The 17,720-nt window shown below is 51.0% G+C and overlaps 1 protein-coding gene across 1 annotated transcript in view; it reads left to right on the top strand.

The window, feature by feature from the left end:
• CSMD2 (CUB and Sushi multiple domains 2) overlaps nt 1–17,720 on the top strand; it is a 587,452-nt gene that overhangs the window by 186,691 nt on the left and 383,041 nt on the right. The window contains exon 4 of the mRNA XM_035019158.1: nt 4,896–5,090. Within this exon, the coding sequence (XP_034875049.1) occupies nt 4,896–5,090 (195 nt within the window). The remainder of the gene's footprint in view (nt 1–4,895; nt 5,091–17,720) is intronic.

A 17,720-nucleotide genomic window follows, 5' to 3' on the forward strand; every position in this document is an offset into this window, starting at 1 on the left:
CACACACACACACACACACACACACACACACACACACACACACACACACCCACCCCGTCTCCTCTTTCCATGTTGAGGGTTGTGGGAAATGTAATCCTTCTCTCTGAATCCTTTTTCCCAGCCGTCCTGACACTTAGTATCAACCGTAAGGCCATGCAGATGAAACAAGTTACTTGATGGAAGATAAGAAATCAAAACATATGGAGGGTGCTTATCCAGAGAGCATAAATGACTCTTCTTTATAAGATGGGAACTAAAGTCTCAAATTAAAAATAAAAGAGGGCACGACGTAGCTTTTGCTGCACTCCAACCACAGAGGGGATTCATTGTCATACAATCACTGAGAATATTATGTTGATTGGCAAGAGCCAGGCTTTGTAGATGGGACAAAATTCCCCACAGCTAATCTACAATGGAATTGTTCAGTGTCAGGCACAGCTTTAATAATATTGTTCTGGGCTGCGTTGGATGTAAATATCCCACTCTTCATTTTGTAAGCAATCAAAGGGAAGTTTTATAGATGGGAGAGCATGAACAGCTATAATATCTGTGCCAAAAAACACATGGGCAAAATAAAAAAAATCAAAGAATGCTGCACCTCGAAAGGCTTGCTTTGTGGCTTATCTCCTATCTCCTCTGTCTGTCCAGCAGGTTGCACATCAGACACATTATAAAGCCCTCACTTTAAATGTTGCCCTTATTAAAAAATACAAGGTTAGTAAATCAGACTGGAGGAAAAAAAACCAGACTATTAAATCTGGACAATCAGGTAATCACCCTTCATCTTGTCTTGGCACCTACAATGATGGAGGGAGGGAGGGAACTCTGGTTGATTAAGCACCCACTACGTGCTGGGTGTTGTCTCTGTCAGAAGCGGTTTCACAGCCCAGTTAAGAGTGCTGAACAATGGAGCCAGGAAGACAGAAATTCACAACCTAGCTCTGCCATGTTCTAGCTGTGTAACCTGGAGGAAGTTGCTTAAACTCTGTGTGCCTCAGTTTTTTCATCCATAAAATGAAGGTAACAGGTATTCCACTGGATTTTGAGGATTACGTAAAATAAATTTGTAGCCCAGGGCCTAAAACATACCAGGAACACAATAGTGGATATTATAGAGCTAACTTTACTTAATGTGTACAACAGCCCTGCTAGAAGTTGAATTGTGTCCCCAAAAAGATATATTAAAGTCATAACCCCCAGTAGCTGTGAATTTGACCTTATTTGGAAATAGGATCTTTGCAGATGATGAAGTTAAGATGAGCTCATTGGAGTGTGTCTTAATCACAACCCAAAATGATTGGTGTCCTTATAAAAAGGTGAAATTTAGATACGGAGACACAGAGTAACAATGCCATGTGCAGATGGAGGCTGGAAGTGATGCGTCTATAAGCCAAGGAATGCCAAAGATTGCCAGAAAGCCACCAGAAGCTAGAGAGAGACAAGAAAGGGTTCCCTTACAAGTTTCAGAAGACTGTGGCCCTGCAGACACCTTGATTTTAGAATTCTAAACCTGCATATAATGAGACAACATATTATGAGACAATCTGTTGGGTTTTTTTTAAGCCACCCAGTTTGTGGTCCATTGTTACATCCTTAGGAAACTAATACAATACCCAACATGGGAAGAAAAAGTATCCTCATTTTCAGATGAAGAATTGAAGGCCAGAGGTGACAATTACAGCTTAAGATCACTGAGCTAGAGGTAATGAGCTGAAATCGGAATCCACACCTCTCTGTGCCCAGCATCTGCCCTCCCTCCCCAGCCACTGTATGGCCTCTCAGGAGCAGAACTCAAGATAAAAAAGAAGGTGGTGTTGGGACTGAGCCCCCATCCATCACACCCAAGTCCCAGTTGAGGGGCCAGGTCAGAGTGGCCTGGTTATGAACAGCTCATTAAGTAAAGAGCAGTGAGTGTTTGAGAGTGACTTTTTTTAAAAAAATTGACTTTTATTTATAGTGACGTTCCAGTCATTAATTTCAAAGGAAGAAAGCCCAAAGCAGAAGCAGGTTCATTGAAAATTTGACATTAGTAGTTTAATTAAATTGGGTCTTTGCGTCTCATTGCGGAAAATGAAACGTTAGTTCTACACCAGTTCTCAGCCCATTTCCCCCGGTTGGCTCCCTCCCCTCACCTTAGCTTGCTTTCTTCTCCAAGTGTTTACTTGACCTGCCCCTCCAACCCCCAACACTCACAAACACACACACATCACAGTCACTGCCTCCGCTGCAAGCCAGCAGCAAGAGCTCATGGGAAACGTCAAGGAAGCCAATAGTATGGGATCATGGGAGACGCCATGCTAGCCAGCAGCATGGGATCATGGGAAATACCAAGGTGGCCAGTAGTGTGGGATCATGGGAAATGCTGAGGTAGACAGTAGCATGGGATCATGGGAAATACCAAGGAAGCCAGTAGTGTGGGATCATGGGAAATGCTGAGGTAGACAGTAACGTGGGATCATGGGAAACACCAAGGAAGCCAGTAGTGTGGGATCATGGGAAATGCCAAGCTAGCCAGCAGCATGGGACCATGGGAAATTCCAAGGTGGCCAGCAGTGTGGGATCATGGGAAATGCTGAGGTAGCCAGTAGTGTGGGATCATGGGAAATGCTGAGGTAGCCAATAGTGTGGGGTCATGGGAAATGCCTAGGTAGCCAGCAGCATGGGATCATGGGAAATGCTGAAGAAGCCAGCAGCAAGATTGTGGAAATGCTAAGCTGGGCCAGCGGGCAGGATGATAGAGGTAATCCTTTCATCTGGGTCATCACACCCGGTCTAGAGAGAGCATGGGCATGGAGAGCTCTTCAGTCCTTTAGATAACTCTCACAAAAACATCAGCCTCTCGAGGGCAGGCTAATTCCCAGCATAATAGGCCCACAATAAATTTTTGTTGCATGAAGGAATTAATTCATGAATGAGTAACTTGCCCAAACAACTAATTAATGAACACATAATTATGTCCCTGCAAGTGCCAGGCATTGTGTTAGGGCTCCCAGGATACACCTATGGACCAGACAGGGCCCCTGCCCTTGTGGTCCTCTGACCCAGTGGAGTCAGGCGTCTGCCATTTTCTGAGCACCTACTACGTGCTGGGCACTGTGTCAGCCAGCCATGCATCATGTAGTGTCGGTAACCCCCTCCACCACTAGGTATTGTTCTCCTTTCTCAGTTGAGGAGATCAAGGCTTAGAGAGGTCACATGACTCAAGGCCACAGAGTAAGACAGAGACAGCGCCTGGTTGCAGACCCAGATCAAGGTGATTCCAAAGTCTGCCATTTCTCTCTACAACATGCTTTCTCCTCCTGGAAGGGGAGGATAAGAAGAGGGAGGGAAAGCCTTCTTTCTGGGGGTTCTAAGGCCATCAGGGTTGGTAGAGAGGGTCCTGGCAGATGGCAACATGGTCAGGAAGAGGGTACGGCAAGGGCCTGGGAAGCTCTCTAGGATTCAGGCTGGCCAACTCCACTTCTTCATCTTTACTTCTCATCCTGGCCACCCCTGCCCTCTTGTTTCAGGCTTCTTGAGCTCCTGAAGGTTATCTTTGGCCTCAGGGCATTTGTGTATGATATTTCCTTTTTCTGGGACACTCTTTGGCCCAGCTAATTCTTACTAATCTCTCAGGATTCATCACAGATGTCACCTCTTCCAAGAAGCCATCTCGGACTGCCCCAGACTGGGTTTGGTCCCCTGCCTGGTCTCTATCCCATCAGAACATTTAACATGCCTTTAATTGTGCACATCTCTCATGAAGTGTGCTCGGATTCACATGTGTCTTACGTGTCTGCCAGGCTCTGTCCTAAGCACTTTGCATATCTTCGCTCATCTAATTCTCCCCAATACCCGGTGAGGGAGGAAAGTACTGTTGTGATCCCTGTCTTGCAAACGAGGAGACCGAGGCACAGGGGGTTAAGAGAGTTTCTCGGGGTCCCACACGTAGTAAGCCATCTGTCCAGGATGCACACCCAAGTTCTTGAGTCTGTACTCCCCACCACCCTGCTCTACAGCCTTTCAGTGACGTCTCAGTGAGTAATGGACACGGACATGTGTGGTACTCTGGACATGGCTGTGAGCCCTTGTCATTGCCCTGTGGGGACATCTCGGATTGGTAGGCGGTCTGACCTTCAGGGCGCAGGCAGTTCTAACTCTGGGGAGAAGGGAAGAGGGTTGGGGGAGCTGGGTTGGGTTGAACCAGTGACTCGGGCAGAGGAGCTCCCCCCACCCTCCCCCCAGATTGGCAGGTTACAATGCTCTGGCACCCTCCCCAGTTTCCTCGGGATAATGAGAGCGCATCCACAGCTGGCTGTGATTGCTTTGGCTTGGGTTACACATTGTACATAGTAATCCCTGGCTCCCATCTCCCCCTTTTAGTGGGTCAGTCAGATCAGAACTCAGGTTCTTGTCTTCCCACTTCACGGTCTGGTCCAGCACTAACAACCCCTTCAATTCTCCCAAACCCGAGGGGCCGAAGGACCGCTCTGGCTGCCAGGGCAGACAGGCATGAAAGGAGGAACACTGGGTTTAATGGGCACCTACTCCCTGCCATGCTCTGTGCCCCTTCCCTGGTTTCAAGGAATGTGGAGTGTGAAACCAGGGCAACCGAACCCAAGAGATTAAAGTGATTTCCCTGGGGCATCTCAAGTGATGGGACAGACGTAATCCACCTCCATGGCTGTGCAGGAGAAAAGGCAGGAAACCTGGATATCTGGCTAAAACCGCAAGTGTGGCTCCTCCTTAATGCGGGACCACCGTGCGTTTTCAGGGACTAGGCAGCCTTGAGAGGGCCAGCCCATCTACCGGGGAAATGAGACCCGGGGAGGTGACTCGCCCGGGCAGCTGATGCATGGAAATGGGCATCAGGGCTGAAGCCACGCTCACAGGCTGTGTGTGTCTCTCTCTCACAGTTCTCCCCAGTCACACATGTGGGAACCCTGGGCGGCTGCCCAATGGCATCCAGCAGGGCTCAACCTTCAACCTCGGGGACAAGGTCCGCTACAGCTGCAACCCCGGCTTCTTCCTGGAGGGCCACGCCGTACTCACCTGCCACGCCAGCTCCGAGAACAGTGCCACGTGGGACTTCCCCCTGCCCTCCTGCAGAGGTAGGCAGCCAGAGAGGGTCTGAGGGGTGGGCAGTACGTGGAGAGGGATGCTGGAGCTTCCAGGGGGGCCTGGTCTTCAGTGGGGGAGGCTACACCATCCACTCCAACAATGTCTAGGGTGCCTGCTCTGGGGAGCGCATGTCTGGAGACCACCGCGGGTCCCCAGGGTCCCCAGCTATTCTAGAGGCTTCTCAGCTGTACTTGACCTTCCAGCCCTCAGGTGTTCCTTCCTTTGATCCCTTTCCCGCACATCAGCAAACTTATTTTTAGCCAGTCTACCCTCCTGTCTAGAAGAAACACGGTTTCTTTTCCGTTACAGAGCATCTGTGTGCAAGGATCTCCCCCAGCTGCTTCCCTTCCTACTGACCTCACCCTGGCAGTTCTTCTTTTCCCTCTCCTACAAATTTCCTATAAATTCAGCCTCTCTCCTTGTTTCATGGAGTCCTCCTCTCAGCCTCCAAATATGCTCAAAACCTCTTTACCCCAACAGCCACCCCCCCAAAAAAAACCTACCACCTCAACCTCCCAGCTAGGGTGACCAACTTATCCTGGTTTCCCTGGGATTTTCCCATTTTTAGCTCTGAAATTCCCGCATGCTGGAAACGCCCTCAGTCCCAGACAAACTGGGATGGTGGGTCACCCCCTTCCCAGCCTATTTCTTATTGTCCCTCCAGCCCATAATAGCTGGGTTTATTTCTTTTTTTTTTTTTAATTTATTTATTCATGAAAGTCAGAGAGACAGAGAGAGGCAGAGGCAGAGGGAGAGAAGCAGGCTCCCCACCTAGCAGGGAACCCGATGCGGGACTCGATCCCAGGACCCTGGGATCATGACCTGAGCCGAAGGCAGACGCTTAATCATCTGAGCCACCCAGGCGCCCCAGCTGGGTTTATTTCTAAGCTAATTTCTCATGCCTTTAATCTGATGATAAAAATAATGCATGATCATTTTTAAATGATCTTAGAAAATTCAGAAGAATAAAGAAGCAACAAAATTTGTTCATTTTAACAATGATTTTCACGTGTTTCCTTCCTGTCTTCTAATCTATACTGCACTATGCATATATTATGAATATGTGTATAATTGAGATTACCATGCATGTAGATTTTTTAAGACACCTTTTAAATGCTGTGACATTGTACTGTAGGGTTTCCCCAGGCCACCAGGAATGCCCAGCATCTCAAAAGCTCTATCCAATCTTCTCTCTCCCCGCCCCCACCTCCCATTTACTCCTCTGCAGACTGGCCTTTGGCCCCAATATTCTGCATCATGTTGCCAAATCAGATGGGAATTGTTTTGGCCCTTATATTTCTTGACCTCTCAACAGCCTTTTGCACTATTGACCACTCTTTTCTTCTTCAAACTCTCATCTTTAAATTGTGTGGGTCCCAGAACACTCTGCTATAGGTCTGGGGGGGATCGTTTCAAGGAGTTGAGAAATGATTGGAACATGCAGCTCTCCTTGGGTTCAAGTTTTACCTTTCTCTTAGAGGCAGCTTTTCTGTAAATACTGTCCAAAGACTAGCTCGGGGAGCCTTGCTCCCCATTCCCGCCATAAGCGCATGCCCTTTGTATTGTCTGCACCAGGGGTGGAAAATACTTGGCACATATATCTCTTCCCTTGTTCCCATTCCAATGGCAGACATAATTAATTGATCACAGCACCCTTTCTTGAGCCCACACACGGCTATGAATTCCTTCCCAACAGACAAGCCACAACCAGTCAGCGTGAGTTGCCACGTGATCCCATGTTTGTTTACTCCTCTTTGCCATGTTGGTCCTTCTTGGTGGAACCCAAGGGAATAAGAGTCTCCCTTCTCACCTTCCTAAGTGCTCCTCTCAGGCCCCATTTCTAAGTTGGGATGTGCCTCTCATCACATGATTGATACCAGGAATGACCAATCCCATCAGGTGAGATCTTGGCCCTTCCACACAGGTGTGTGGCCCTGAGTGGCCAACCACGGCCTAAAACCACTGTCTCCACTCCTCTTAGAATCCCTATCCACCCCCAGCCCGGAAAATGTCACAGCTGAACACTCTGACCTTCCCAGGAGGGGTGTCAAGAGTTGTGATGTGATAATAGAATATGAAACCTGATAGTGTATGAAATCAAGTATTTAAGTTGTGAAACAAGACCCACCATTCTCTTTCCCCTTACAACACTATAAATACAACGCTCTTTTAATATGGAAATGGAAAACAATGGTAGCCCAAGTATGAGAGGCAGAGGGACTGCCACCCCATCCTGTGCCATATAGTTCACATCAACACCCATCCCAATATGGTGGAAATCCACTTCCCCTCCCAGGGTCTCCAGGGATCTTCATCACCTTTAGCCTCCTCTGAATCTGTAACTCACTGCCATCCCTCATTTCCCTGGGTTCTGCTCTGTGAGCTTAAGTCAAGAAGCTGGCCCATTGGTCTTCAGTCTCTCCCTGTCTCGGGGGAAAAACAAAACAAAAAGCAAAACCCACTAACAAAGGTGTTTGCTCGCAGCACAGCCTTTATTGAAGGTGTTGGTGGCAACACAGGGAGTTTGCGGCTCAGCAATGCAAATGGCTGAGAATGAAAGTCTGAGTCATCATGAGCCTCAAAAGCTTTCGGCCCCTGCTCCCTGGAAGCTTGTCCCTGGCTTCTGTCTTGACAGGCTCAGGTTTCCGTGGGGGTGTACATCACACACTCTCTTCTTTCTCCAGCCAACTCCACTTGGTCCCTCTTGACTTTGGTCCCACGGGGGGACTTGCATTGACCTCTTAGGCACAAGAGCCCCATTGCCTCTTGGTTTTGCCATCTCCTTACAGGCTAATGTGTCTCTTCCCAGGGTGGTATTGTCCTGAACAAAGAGAGCCTTCACCTGGAAGAAACTTGGCAGACTGTGAAAATGCCTTTTTTTAATTAATCCACCAGTAAAAGATAAGTGATGAGGGCCATCTCCTGGAGGTCTTCCTTGGCTAGGTGGGCTCACGGCCCCCAGTCTAGTGCCTGCATGTCCAGACGTGGGGGGCGGGCTGGCGTGGGCTGGGGTGATGGTGCTCCCCCAGCACGCACACCACAGCAGTGGTTCATGGGCGCAGGGGGACTTTTTGGGGCAGGACTTTCTCCCAAGCCTCTCTCTTCCCCTTAATGCCAGAGGGCCCAGCATGGCCTCGCCTCTGGGGACATCGTGCATCTCTGCAGATTTCTCATCCACTACATGGCTTCTAATTGTCACTTGGCGGTGACTCTCCAGTTTCTGTCTCCAGCCCCAGTCTCTGCCCTACGCTGCAGGCCCACCTGGGTATCAGACTCTACTGAACCTTTCCTGGAGCACATTGGATGGGGCACATCCCAAATCTAATTCTTTCTTTCTTCCCAAACCTGCTCTTTGTGTGCCTCCCCCAGCTCAGTGAAGAGTGTCACCATCCAAGGTGGCCAAGCCAGACACCCCAGTGGCATCTTACCCCCCTCACCATTCTTGCCCCCGACACCATCAGCCACCACGTCCTGGTGCATCTCTCTCTGCACCCGCCCTCGCCTCCAAGCCTCTGCCCTTGTTCAGGGGCTCTGACTAGTGATGGTCCAGACTACCTCACGTCTCATCTCACCTGTCCCACTGCAGAACAGCCCTCCCTGGGCGGCCATCTGCCAGTCTCCCACCACACGTGGCCCAATCCATTCTCCACTGCTGGAGTGAACTTTCTAAGCCACAGATCCGACAGAGCACTTGTTGCTTGGAAGGCTGTCAGTGGCTATTCATCCCTGACGGGGTCAAGTTCGGATTCCTTAGCATGGACAAGGCCCTTCCAGAAAGAGTCCCAGGCTGATCTTTCTAAGTCTTTTCTAAGTAGCTTCCAATGTAGCCACACTGGAGAAGGCCGTCTTCTGGAACACACCAGGGAAGCCAGCCCAGGGTGTTTAGAGTGCTTCCAAAAAGACTTCAAGTCCCGGAGGCTCCTCGGTGTCACTGGGGGCTGAGATGTGGCTCCGCCCATGGGGGAGGACAGATGGCTCTCCCACTCCCCGAGTCCCAGCACCTCCCCCATTCTCGGGGCTCCAGGCCCAGTTCTGGTTCCTAATTCACCACCAGATGCAAGAATAGTCTGAGAAGTGTCCTCAGTAATGCCAGTGATTTTCTCAAAGTGATTTTCCAAACTGCACTTCCTTAGGAGGCCGAGCTGTACAGGAGCTGGGGGTGCTCATCAGGAGCCGCGCGATGCCAGGAGCCATGGTCATGCCAGAGTTAACGGTTCGCACTCAGGAAGGATTAAAGCCTTTTGGCCTTTTTTCCTCTAGTGTGGAATTCTCAAGGGCTGGCATCTGTGAGTGGATAAACCTCATCCACTGGGCAGTGGTCCGTAAATATTTGCTGAATGAGTGGGTGGCTGGATGGGCCTAATTCCCCACCCGAATCGTGTAGGCATACAAGCCTGAAAGGCAAATTGCTGGCCTGGGTTAGCCCACCTGCCCAGCAGTGCCGAGGGACACAGGGTCTGAGGCCAAGGCTTCCTGGAGCAGGTTGGAGGGCAGGAAATGCCACATGCCTGGCTGAAAGGTAGACTCAGCCAGAGGACATAGCCTGGATTAAGGGGGAGTGAGGACCCACTGGGATATTAGGGGGCAGAGCAGGTGTGAGGCTGACCTCCGATGAGGCCCATCCCAAGGCTGCTGGCCCTCTAAGGCTTGGTCTAGCTGGCAGAGAGAAGGAGGCAGGACCTATGGCCTCCCTTTGCTTTGTGTCACTCTGGGCACCTTGTCAAAGGCAGAGGTCCCTGGGAGGCTCTGAGCTTTGTGGAACCTCTTTGAATCACAAGAAGGAAGACCATGTGGGTTTCAGCAAATGGCCTCTAACTTGTGAGGAGCATGGGCCCTGGAGCAAAGAAGCCCGTCTGGGGAAGGCATGGGGTTCAGATGTGCTGGGGGCTGAGAGACAGGTGGAGAGAAAGCAGCTTGAGCAAGCAATGCTTGGCCTCTGAGGTTCAAGCCAGACACTGCCGGCTGTCCCGGCTCGGGGAAGGGGGCATTGGTCTGCAGAAGCTCGGGCTGCACGTGCAGAGCTACATTCCCGATTTTCTAGCCCCAGGGGGAGGAACCTGGGGAAGGCGAGACAGAGGCAGTGTGCCATGGAAAGAGGGTGGAGTCAGATGGGTCCAAGTCAGCCCTAGCCATGCCGTGTCAACTCAGAGCTGCGGATCACTGGTGTGTTGCTAAGCCTCTCCGCGTTTTCAAGTGGGGAACACGAGCAGCGGGCTGGGTCGCTTACTCATTCATTCACTCAGGATCCAAAAACTTCATGAGTGCCTACTATGTGCCAGCCAGTTAGTAACTCAATCCTTATTTATTGACTGCCGGTCGTTAGACATTTATTTTTCTAGATACAGAGAATTGCAGTGATGAAAAGTCAGACCAGGCTCCAAGAGATCATGGAGTATTTATTTGATTTTAGCAGCTGGGAGGCAGAAAACAGATAAAAATCAAATACATAAATTTCAGATCTGAGGGAAAGGAAACAGATCGGGATAGGAAGACTACTTTAGGTGGACCTCTCAGGAGAGGACCCTCTGAGCAGGTGATATCTGCGCTGAGTCCTGAATGATAAGAGGAGGTTGTTATGTGAAGACCCAGGGAAGGGCATTCCCAGCAAAAGGAACAACAGGTGCAAAGTCCCTGAGACAGGAGAGTTTGGCTTGTTAGAGAATCAGAAAACAGGCCCATGTGGCAAAGTAAAATGGGGGGGTGGGGGGAGAGGGGTTGCTGTGGTGAAGCAGGACAAGAAGTTTGGGTTTGGTTCTAAGCTCAGGAAGGAGCCAGGGAAGAATTTTAAGCACAGGTATAGTGCAGCTGAACTTTTTTTTTTTTTTTCCCCAAAAGATCACTCTGAATGCTAGAATGAGAGGGACTGTAGTCGGCAAGAGGTACAACCAGGAGGACTGGTCAGGAGGCCTCTACTGCAGGCAAGCAGGCTGGAGATTCTGCATTTGGGTCATGGGTGGCCATGGGAGAGATAGAGGGGAGGGGGTAGACAGGGACCGTGGTTTGGGGGCACAGCCAATAGCCCTGCTGATGGGATGCATGTAGGTGCGGATGGAACGAAGGGTCAAGGTTGACTCCTAGGCTCTTTGTCGAGGGTGGGGATGTGGATAACTGAGAGGGGATGACTAGCACAGGGAGTCAGAAGCATGTGCCCTGAGGGGAATCAAGAGAACTCATTTCATCCAGATAAAGTCTGAGATGCCTGTGAGACATCCAAGTTTGGGGGTGGGGGGCGGGAGGGGCGGGTATTAATTCTGTGGCTGGGGAAGTTCTGAGCTAGAAGGAGGTGAGGAGAGGGATACGAGGCCCTAAGTTGGCACTGCGGGTGGCAGAAGGGTCTGGGAACCGCATGCTGGGCCCCTTTGTGCTGATCACACTACACGAAATGCAGAAGTACCAAATATGCCAGCCAGCGGGGACCTTGAGTGATTCTGGAATGCACCATGGCTCCCAGATACCGTTCCTAACTAACCACGGGGTTCCTCTCCTACCACTGGGGTCACCAGTCCTCCAATCACCTTTGCCATCACTGTTACTATAGCAGGACCATCCAGAGTGTGCTCTGGAGTCCAGTCACCTGGATTCAAATCCTGGCCTTGCCACTCCTACCCACTAGCTGAGTGACCTTGGGCTAGTCACTCGACCTCTCTGTGCCCTGGTTTGCTCACCTGTAAATAATACCAATAACGGTGCTTAACTCACAAGGGGGAAGTGAGGCTCAAGTTGATAAACGCTCCACGTGCGGCAGAGGACCCTGCTTGTACCGGTGACTCGGAGAGCGAGCTGCCGTGATTCTGACCTGCGCCAATGCAGCCTGGCATTCGGGGAGCACTAACTCTCCGCCAGACCCCGCTCTGCCTCCTTCAAGCCTCACGGAAGCGTCACAGGAACCCCAGGAGGTTAAGAGCTTGCTATCCCCTAGTGCACGTGAGGGAACTGAGGCGCGGAGAGGTGAGGTACTTTGCCTGCAGCCACACGGCTCGAGCGCAGTGGAGCCAGGACTCTAGCCAAGGCCATGCATCTACCAGCCAAGACCTTGACCACCCTTGTCTGCTGCAGACAAGGACAGTGGCCTGTGACGCCTGGCAGGAGACTCGCAACGACACTGTTGCTTCCAGAGCTCCGGCTTGGTGGCCCAGGGCCCGAGAGCTTGATCCTCTCCTGGGTGCGTCCCCTGAGGGGTCCACGCAGCGAGGCACTGCCCAGTCTTCTGTGTTCCCCCCGAGCCGTCCTCTGTAGCCTGTCCCGTGAGCTCCAGGAGAGAAGCCTCAGGGAAGGGGCCTGAGGTGGTCCTGCTGGGCAGATGCCACTTCAGTGGTGGGGGTGGGGGAGCCAGGGTCTGCAGGGGCTACTTTCATCCTTTAGAGGAAGCCTGACTCAGGACTCGCCCACCTCCACTTGAGTACGGGTAGCTGACCTGCACTTTGGAAGGAGCACAAAGCCCCCACCTCAGGCCCCGCTCAGAAAAACCCCTCTCCGGGGCCTGGGGCAGCGTTGGAAACAGGTGGATAACTGCGTGGGTCTGGAGTCAAGAGTGTCCGAGCTTCGAATCCTGGCTCCAGCAGTTAGTAGCCATGTGACTGTGGGCAAGTTTTAAAAACCACTGAACCAGGGTGCCTGGGTGGCTCAGTCAGTTAAGCGTCTGCCTTCAGCTCAGGTCATGATCCCAGGGTCCTGGGATCGAGCCCCACGTCAGGCTCCTAGCTCAGTGGGAGAGTTTGCTTCTCCCTCTCCCTCTGACCCTTACCGCCACTCATGCTCTCTCTCAAATAAATAAATAAAATCTTTTAAAAAATAAAATAAAAACCGCATTTTCTTCATCTGTGAAATGTAGATGATATTATACCTATCTCTTCGAGCAGTTTGAGCAGTAAACAAAAAAGTACCAGCGAAGCGTTTAGCCCAATGCCTGGTCTATACTGGAAGCCCAACGGAGTCATGTAACTGAATGCCATGTCCCGCCTGCATTCTTCTCCCCAGAAGATGCCTTGGGGGACCACATCCATGGAAGGCATCCGGGGTTGGGGAGGGGCAGAAATAGTGATGCTCTCAGGTAATTGCAGTTTCTTAATTTTAAGAAGGGGTATCTTTGATAAAGCCAAGGATAAAGGGGCAGAACCCTGAACCCCCAGAAGAGGGGTTGAGCAGATCACTGGAGCCCCCGAGGACCCTGAGCCACACAGCACAAGGAAAAGGGGGAACATCGAGGCTTTAGGGCACTCGTGCTCACACATGAATTGTCAGATGGCAGCTTCTCCCCTAGGGCCTATGGGGATTTTTTTTCCTCAGAGGCCGAGTAGCCTGAGGATTGAGGATATGGACAGAAGCCCAGAGCCAAGGGCCCCAAAACTTGCAGGCGTCCAGGAATTTGCACTGACGTTGGCCTGAAATGCAAGGAAGGGAGAAGTAGGATGTTTCCTCTATCCCTACCTGAAATTTGTGAGTCACTGGAGAGTTAACAGACATCCAAAGGGGCCCAGGGGTAGTTCTCTAAAATTATAGTTAATTGAGTTCTCTAAAATTATAGTTAATTGAAGAAATTTCAGTAGAACTTAAAGTTGATCATAAAGAAAGTCATAAACTTGGAAGGGCAATGCTCGGCATCACACACCTGCACCTTAGAATATACATGACTTAATGGCCGTGCAGACTGCCCATTACCAGAGAAGGAGAAAGTGTAAATTAATATTTTAGGACTATGGTGTCAGCTGAAGGTTATATTTTATGGCTCTGAAGTTGTAACCATGAAATATGATGCCTTGTTTAAAGTGAGAGGAAATCTCCAAACAACTTCTAGAGCATCTTCAATCAAAGCGGTATGTTCAGGAACCAGGGTGTTGGAGGAGCCCGAGAGACAGGGACCACTCAAATGGGAAATGGGCCACCTCTACAGTGGACTGGCAGCTCTGGGCAGAGGGCCTCAAACTCTCGAGCCCTCAGTTCCAGCACAGTCTAGAAACCATTGACTAAGGTTAGGAGCTTTGGTATTTGTGGAGCTACTGAAATTTGTGAGTCACTAGAGAGTGACCATCTCAGGATGGCTTACCAGCCTGCTTTTAAGCAGGGACATGTGGTGTCCTGAAAGAAGCCACAGTCCTGGTGCCAGAGAGACTCAGCTGGAATCCTAACTGGCCATCCACTGTGTGACCTTAGGGAAGTTCCTTAACCTCTCTGAGCTTCCCCGTCCTGTTTCATTTCCTTGTTCAACAGCTGTTTATTGAGTGTGCCTGCCATATGCCAAGAGAAGTGGTAGGTGTTGGAGGCATTTTCATTTCCTCTGAGCTGAGTAGCCCCGAGGCTCCACTGAGCGACATTAAACCCTTTGCTTGATGTCAACAGTCCTTTGTCCTTCCCAGCAAGAGAGACTTGCTACCGAGCTTCTGGGTCCAGAGGCAAAGGTATGTTGTTCTAAAAGACATTTCTTCGGGTGAAACTTACACCTCACATGGAGAACGAACTTGGCAAAGCCCCTGCCTCAGGCAGCGGCTGTGTGGTGGCTCCTGGATGGCAGAAGGCACTTAGGGCCATGAGGGGCTGCACACCACCCAGCCACAGTGACCGAGCAGCCTCTGCCCAGGCTCGCTGCCCACAGACATGGCCTCTGCCCTCATGGAGTATACAGTCTAGACATTAAATAAGTGACATAACCCATCAATGAATTTGGGGAAATGATTCATTATGAGAAAGTATGTCCTGCGCTGAAAGCATAAGATGGGGGGAAGGGGTTTCTGTATCTGGAAAGATCCTTGAGGAAGTGACACTTAGACTGGGACCTAAAGGCTGAGGAGGGGCCAGCCAGGCCCAACGAGGTAGGGAAGAAGTTTCCAGAAAGAGTAACTGGCACTTTCCAGGTCCTGGAGCAGGGAGATGCTTGGTACATCAGAAGAGCTGGAAGGAGGCCAGTGTGGCAGTGGGAAGTGGGCGGGGAGAGACTGGTGTGAAGTAAGGCCCCGTACGTCTTTATAAGCCACAGGATGTTCTACTCTCATGAGTGACAGTGGGAGTTATTGAAGGTTCTTACAGAGAGGAGGGGTGTCCTCAGGTCTGTGTTTCCAGGATCACTCAGGCTTGTGTGTGAGGAATGACGGGCTGGAGCAGGAGGGATGTTTGGAGACCAGGGGTAGGCCTCAGGGCTGTGGTTGACTTGGATGGTCACGTGGCTTCACGTGGAGCAGGTGCAGGGCAGATATGAGGCCGGGTCAAGAGCTACTTACAAGGAAGGACGGGGTGTGGTCTCCGGCTGGGTGTGGCATGCAGACGAGGGGGCCAATGGCCCCAGCCCTCTGGCACAAGGCACTGGGTGGATGGCGCCGACACTCTCCGGGAAGGAAATGCCGGAAGGTCAGGGTCGGTGGGCAGAGAGCACGAGGGTGGGCTTGGGTGGCTGAGTTTTAAGAACAGTGTAGGATGTCTGCTTGGGTTTCTAAGACCAGCACCACACAGGGGCCTGAGTCACTGTCTTCCCCCATGACCTGCTCCCCTCCAGCATGGCCTGGCTGCTGCGCTGACCTGGACTCACAGGCCCGAGGAAACGGGACAGCGTGGACCAGGGCTTGCCACTCCGTCCCGCACTCCTGACACTGCTCCCTCACCCCATCCCCCCACCCCGAGTTCCCCTCCTGCCTGACCCCGACCGCTCTTCCTTTCAGGGGCCTTTGCTTCTGCCTGCTGATCATTAAATGTCGCTCATCCCGGGCCTTCTTTACTCCCGTGGAGCCACCGTTGCTCTTCATCCCGCTGACTCCCAGCCTCGCAGGCTCCCGGGCCCGTGCTCTCTGTGGGCTCTGCCACCCGTTTACCCTCAGCAGCTCATAATCAGCATGGGAGTGCTGAGGGCCATCACTGTCTCGCAGAGCTCCTTCTCTTTCGCCCCCCCCCCCTTTACCCAAACAGCATCATAATGCTGCCCTGTTAGAAACCTCCACCTCCTCCTTCCCTCCTCCTCTCCCTCGCTGGCCACTCCTGGGTGGAGACCATGTCCTTTCTCCTCTTCCCTGCCTGGCTCCTGAATCCTTCTGTTCCTTCTCTTCCTCCCACTGGCACTGCCACTCATTGAGGCTTTGATGGTTAGGGCAACCTCTCCACGCTAAGAGTTCGCATTTGGAAATAGGCTCATTCTCTTGAAACAGACCTTGACCCTGTACAATGACATTAATCAGAATAGTTCAGGACCCCCAGATGAACTCACCTTAACCTCCATCCCACACTGCTTCTGTATATGCAGCTGTCAGCTCCGTCTCTCCACCAGGACATCCCACATATACACTCAGCCCTGGAATCCAAAACTGGACTCCTGCTTGCCTTCCCCACCACAAGGTATCCCCCTCCTGGGTTCCCTGTCACGGGAGGTACATTTCATTCATCCAGATTCTCATGCCCCAAACCGGGAGCTCATCCCTCCCAACTGCCAAAGCCTGTAGATTCTGCTTCTTAAATGTCTCTGAAATCAGTGCTCTTCCTGCAGTCCCCAAGGTCTCAGCTCCGATCTCATCTGGCCTCCCCTGGACTTTGGTGACTATGTCCTACCAAAAGCATCCTGCCCACTCCCCTGACTCAGACCTCCTCTGTGCCATGGCCCCAGTGATCTTTCTAAAATGCAAATTTAATCATATTCCTTCACTACCTTTGATTACCAAGATGAAGTGGAAGGAAAAGGAGAACTTAGTACTTGTTGGGCATCTACATGGGCCAGCCACTGGCTGACACTAGGCACTGTCCCATTAATGATCCCATTCAGTTATCCCAGCAAACCATCGTACAAGAAAGCCAAATGAAGCTGCCAGAATTGAAGCTGGGGAATTGTGGAGGCTGAATTCAGATCTAGGCCTTCCTGACCCCCAAATCCATTTTCTTTCCAATATAGTCCACTGCTTCCAAATCTTCTTGGCCCAGCGTTCTCTGTCACGTGGCTCCTTCTCCATTTCCAGTACTATCACCCACCATTCCTCTCAGTTTGCTCTGTGATAAGCCATGTAGAACCACTTATCTTTTTTTTTTAATTTTTTTTTAAGATTTATTTATTCATTTGAGAGAGCGAGAATGAGAGAGAGTACACGAGAGGGGGGAGGGTCAGAGGGAGAAGCAGGCTCCTCGCTGAGCAGGGAGCCCGATAGTAGAACTTAAAGTCAGCGGGTGAGTTTGCTTCTCCCTCTCCCTCTGACCCTTACTGCCACTCATGCTCTCTCTCAAATAAATAAATAAAATCCTTTAAAAGACTCGATCCCGGGACTCCAGGATCATGACCTGAGCCAAAGGCAGTTGCTTTACCAACTGAGCCACCCAGGAGCCCTAGAACCACTTATCTTAAGCATGCCATGTGCCTTTGTACTTCTGGGCTTATGACATTCGTCTCCCTGTTTTCTTAAATGCCGTTCCCTTTCTTCTCTATCTAGAGAACTCCTATTCATCCTTCAAAACCTAGCTCTAAGGGCATCTCCTCTGTTAACTTTTCCCAAACTGACTCACCCAAGCAAAGTAATTTGCGGTTTTATCTATGTCCTCCACATATGAACCATACTCCTGGGAGACAGGAGACTGTATTGGTTAAGGACACAGGCTCTGGAATCAGGCTTGGAATTTCAGCTCCTGCAGTCACTATGAGCTGTGTCACCTGCAGCAAATGC

Source organism: Mirounga leonina, unplaced genomic scaffold (assembly GCF_011800145.1).
Source record: "Mirounga leonina isolate KUSES-001 unplaced genomic scaffold, KU_Mleo_1.0 Mir_173, whole genome shotgun sequence".
In the NCBI taxonomy this organism is placed as follows: domain Eukaryota; kingdom Metazoa; phylum Chordata; class Mammalia; order Carnivora; family Phocidae; genus Mirounga; species Mirounga leonina.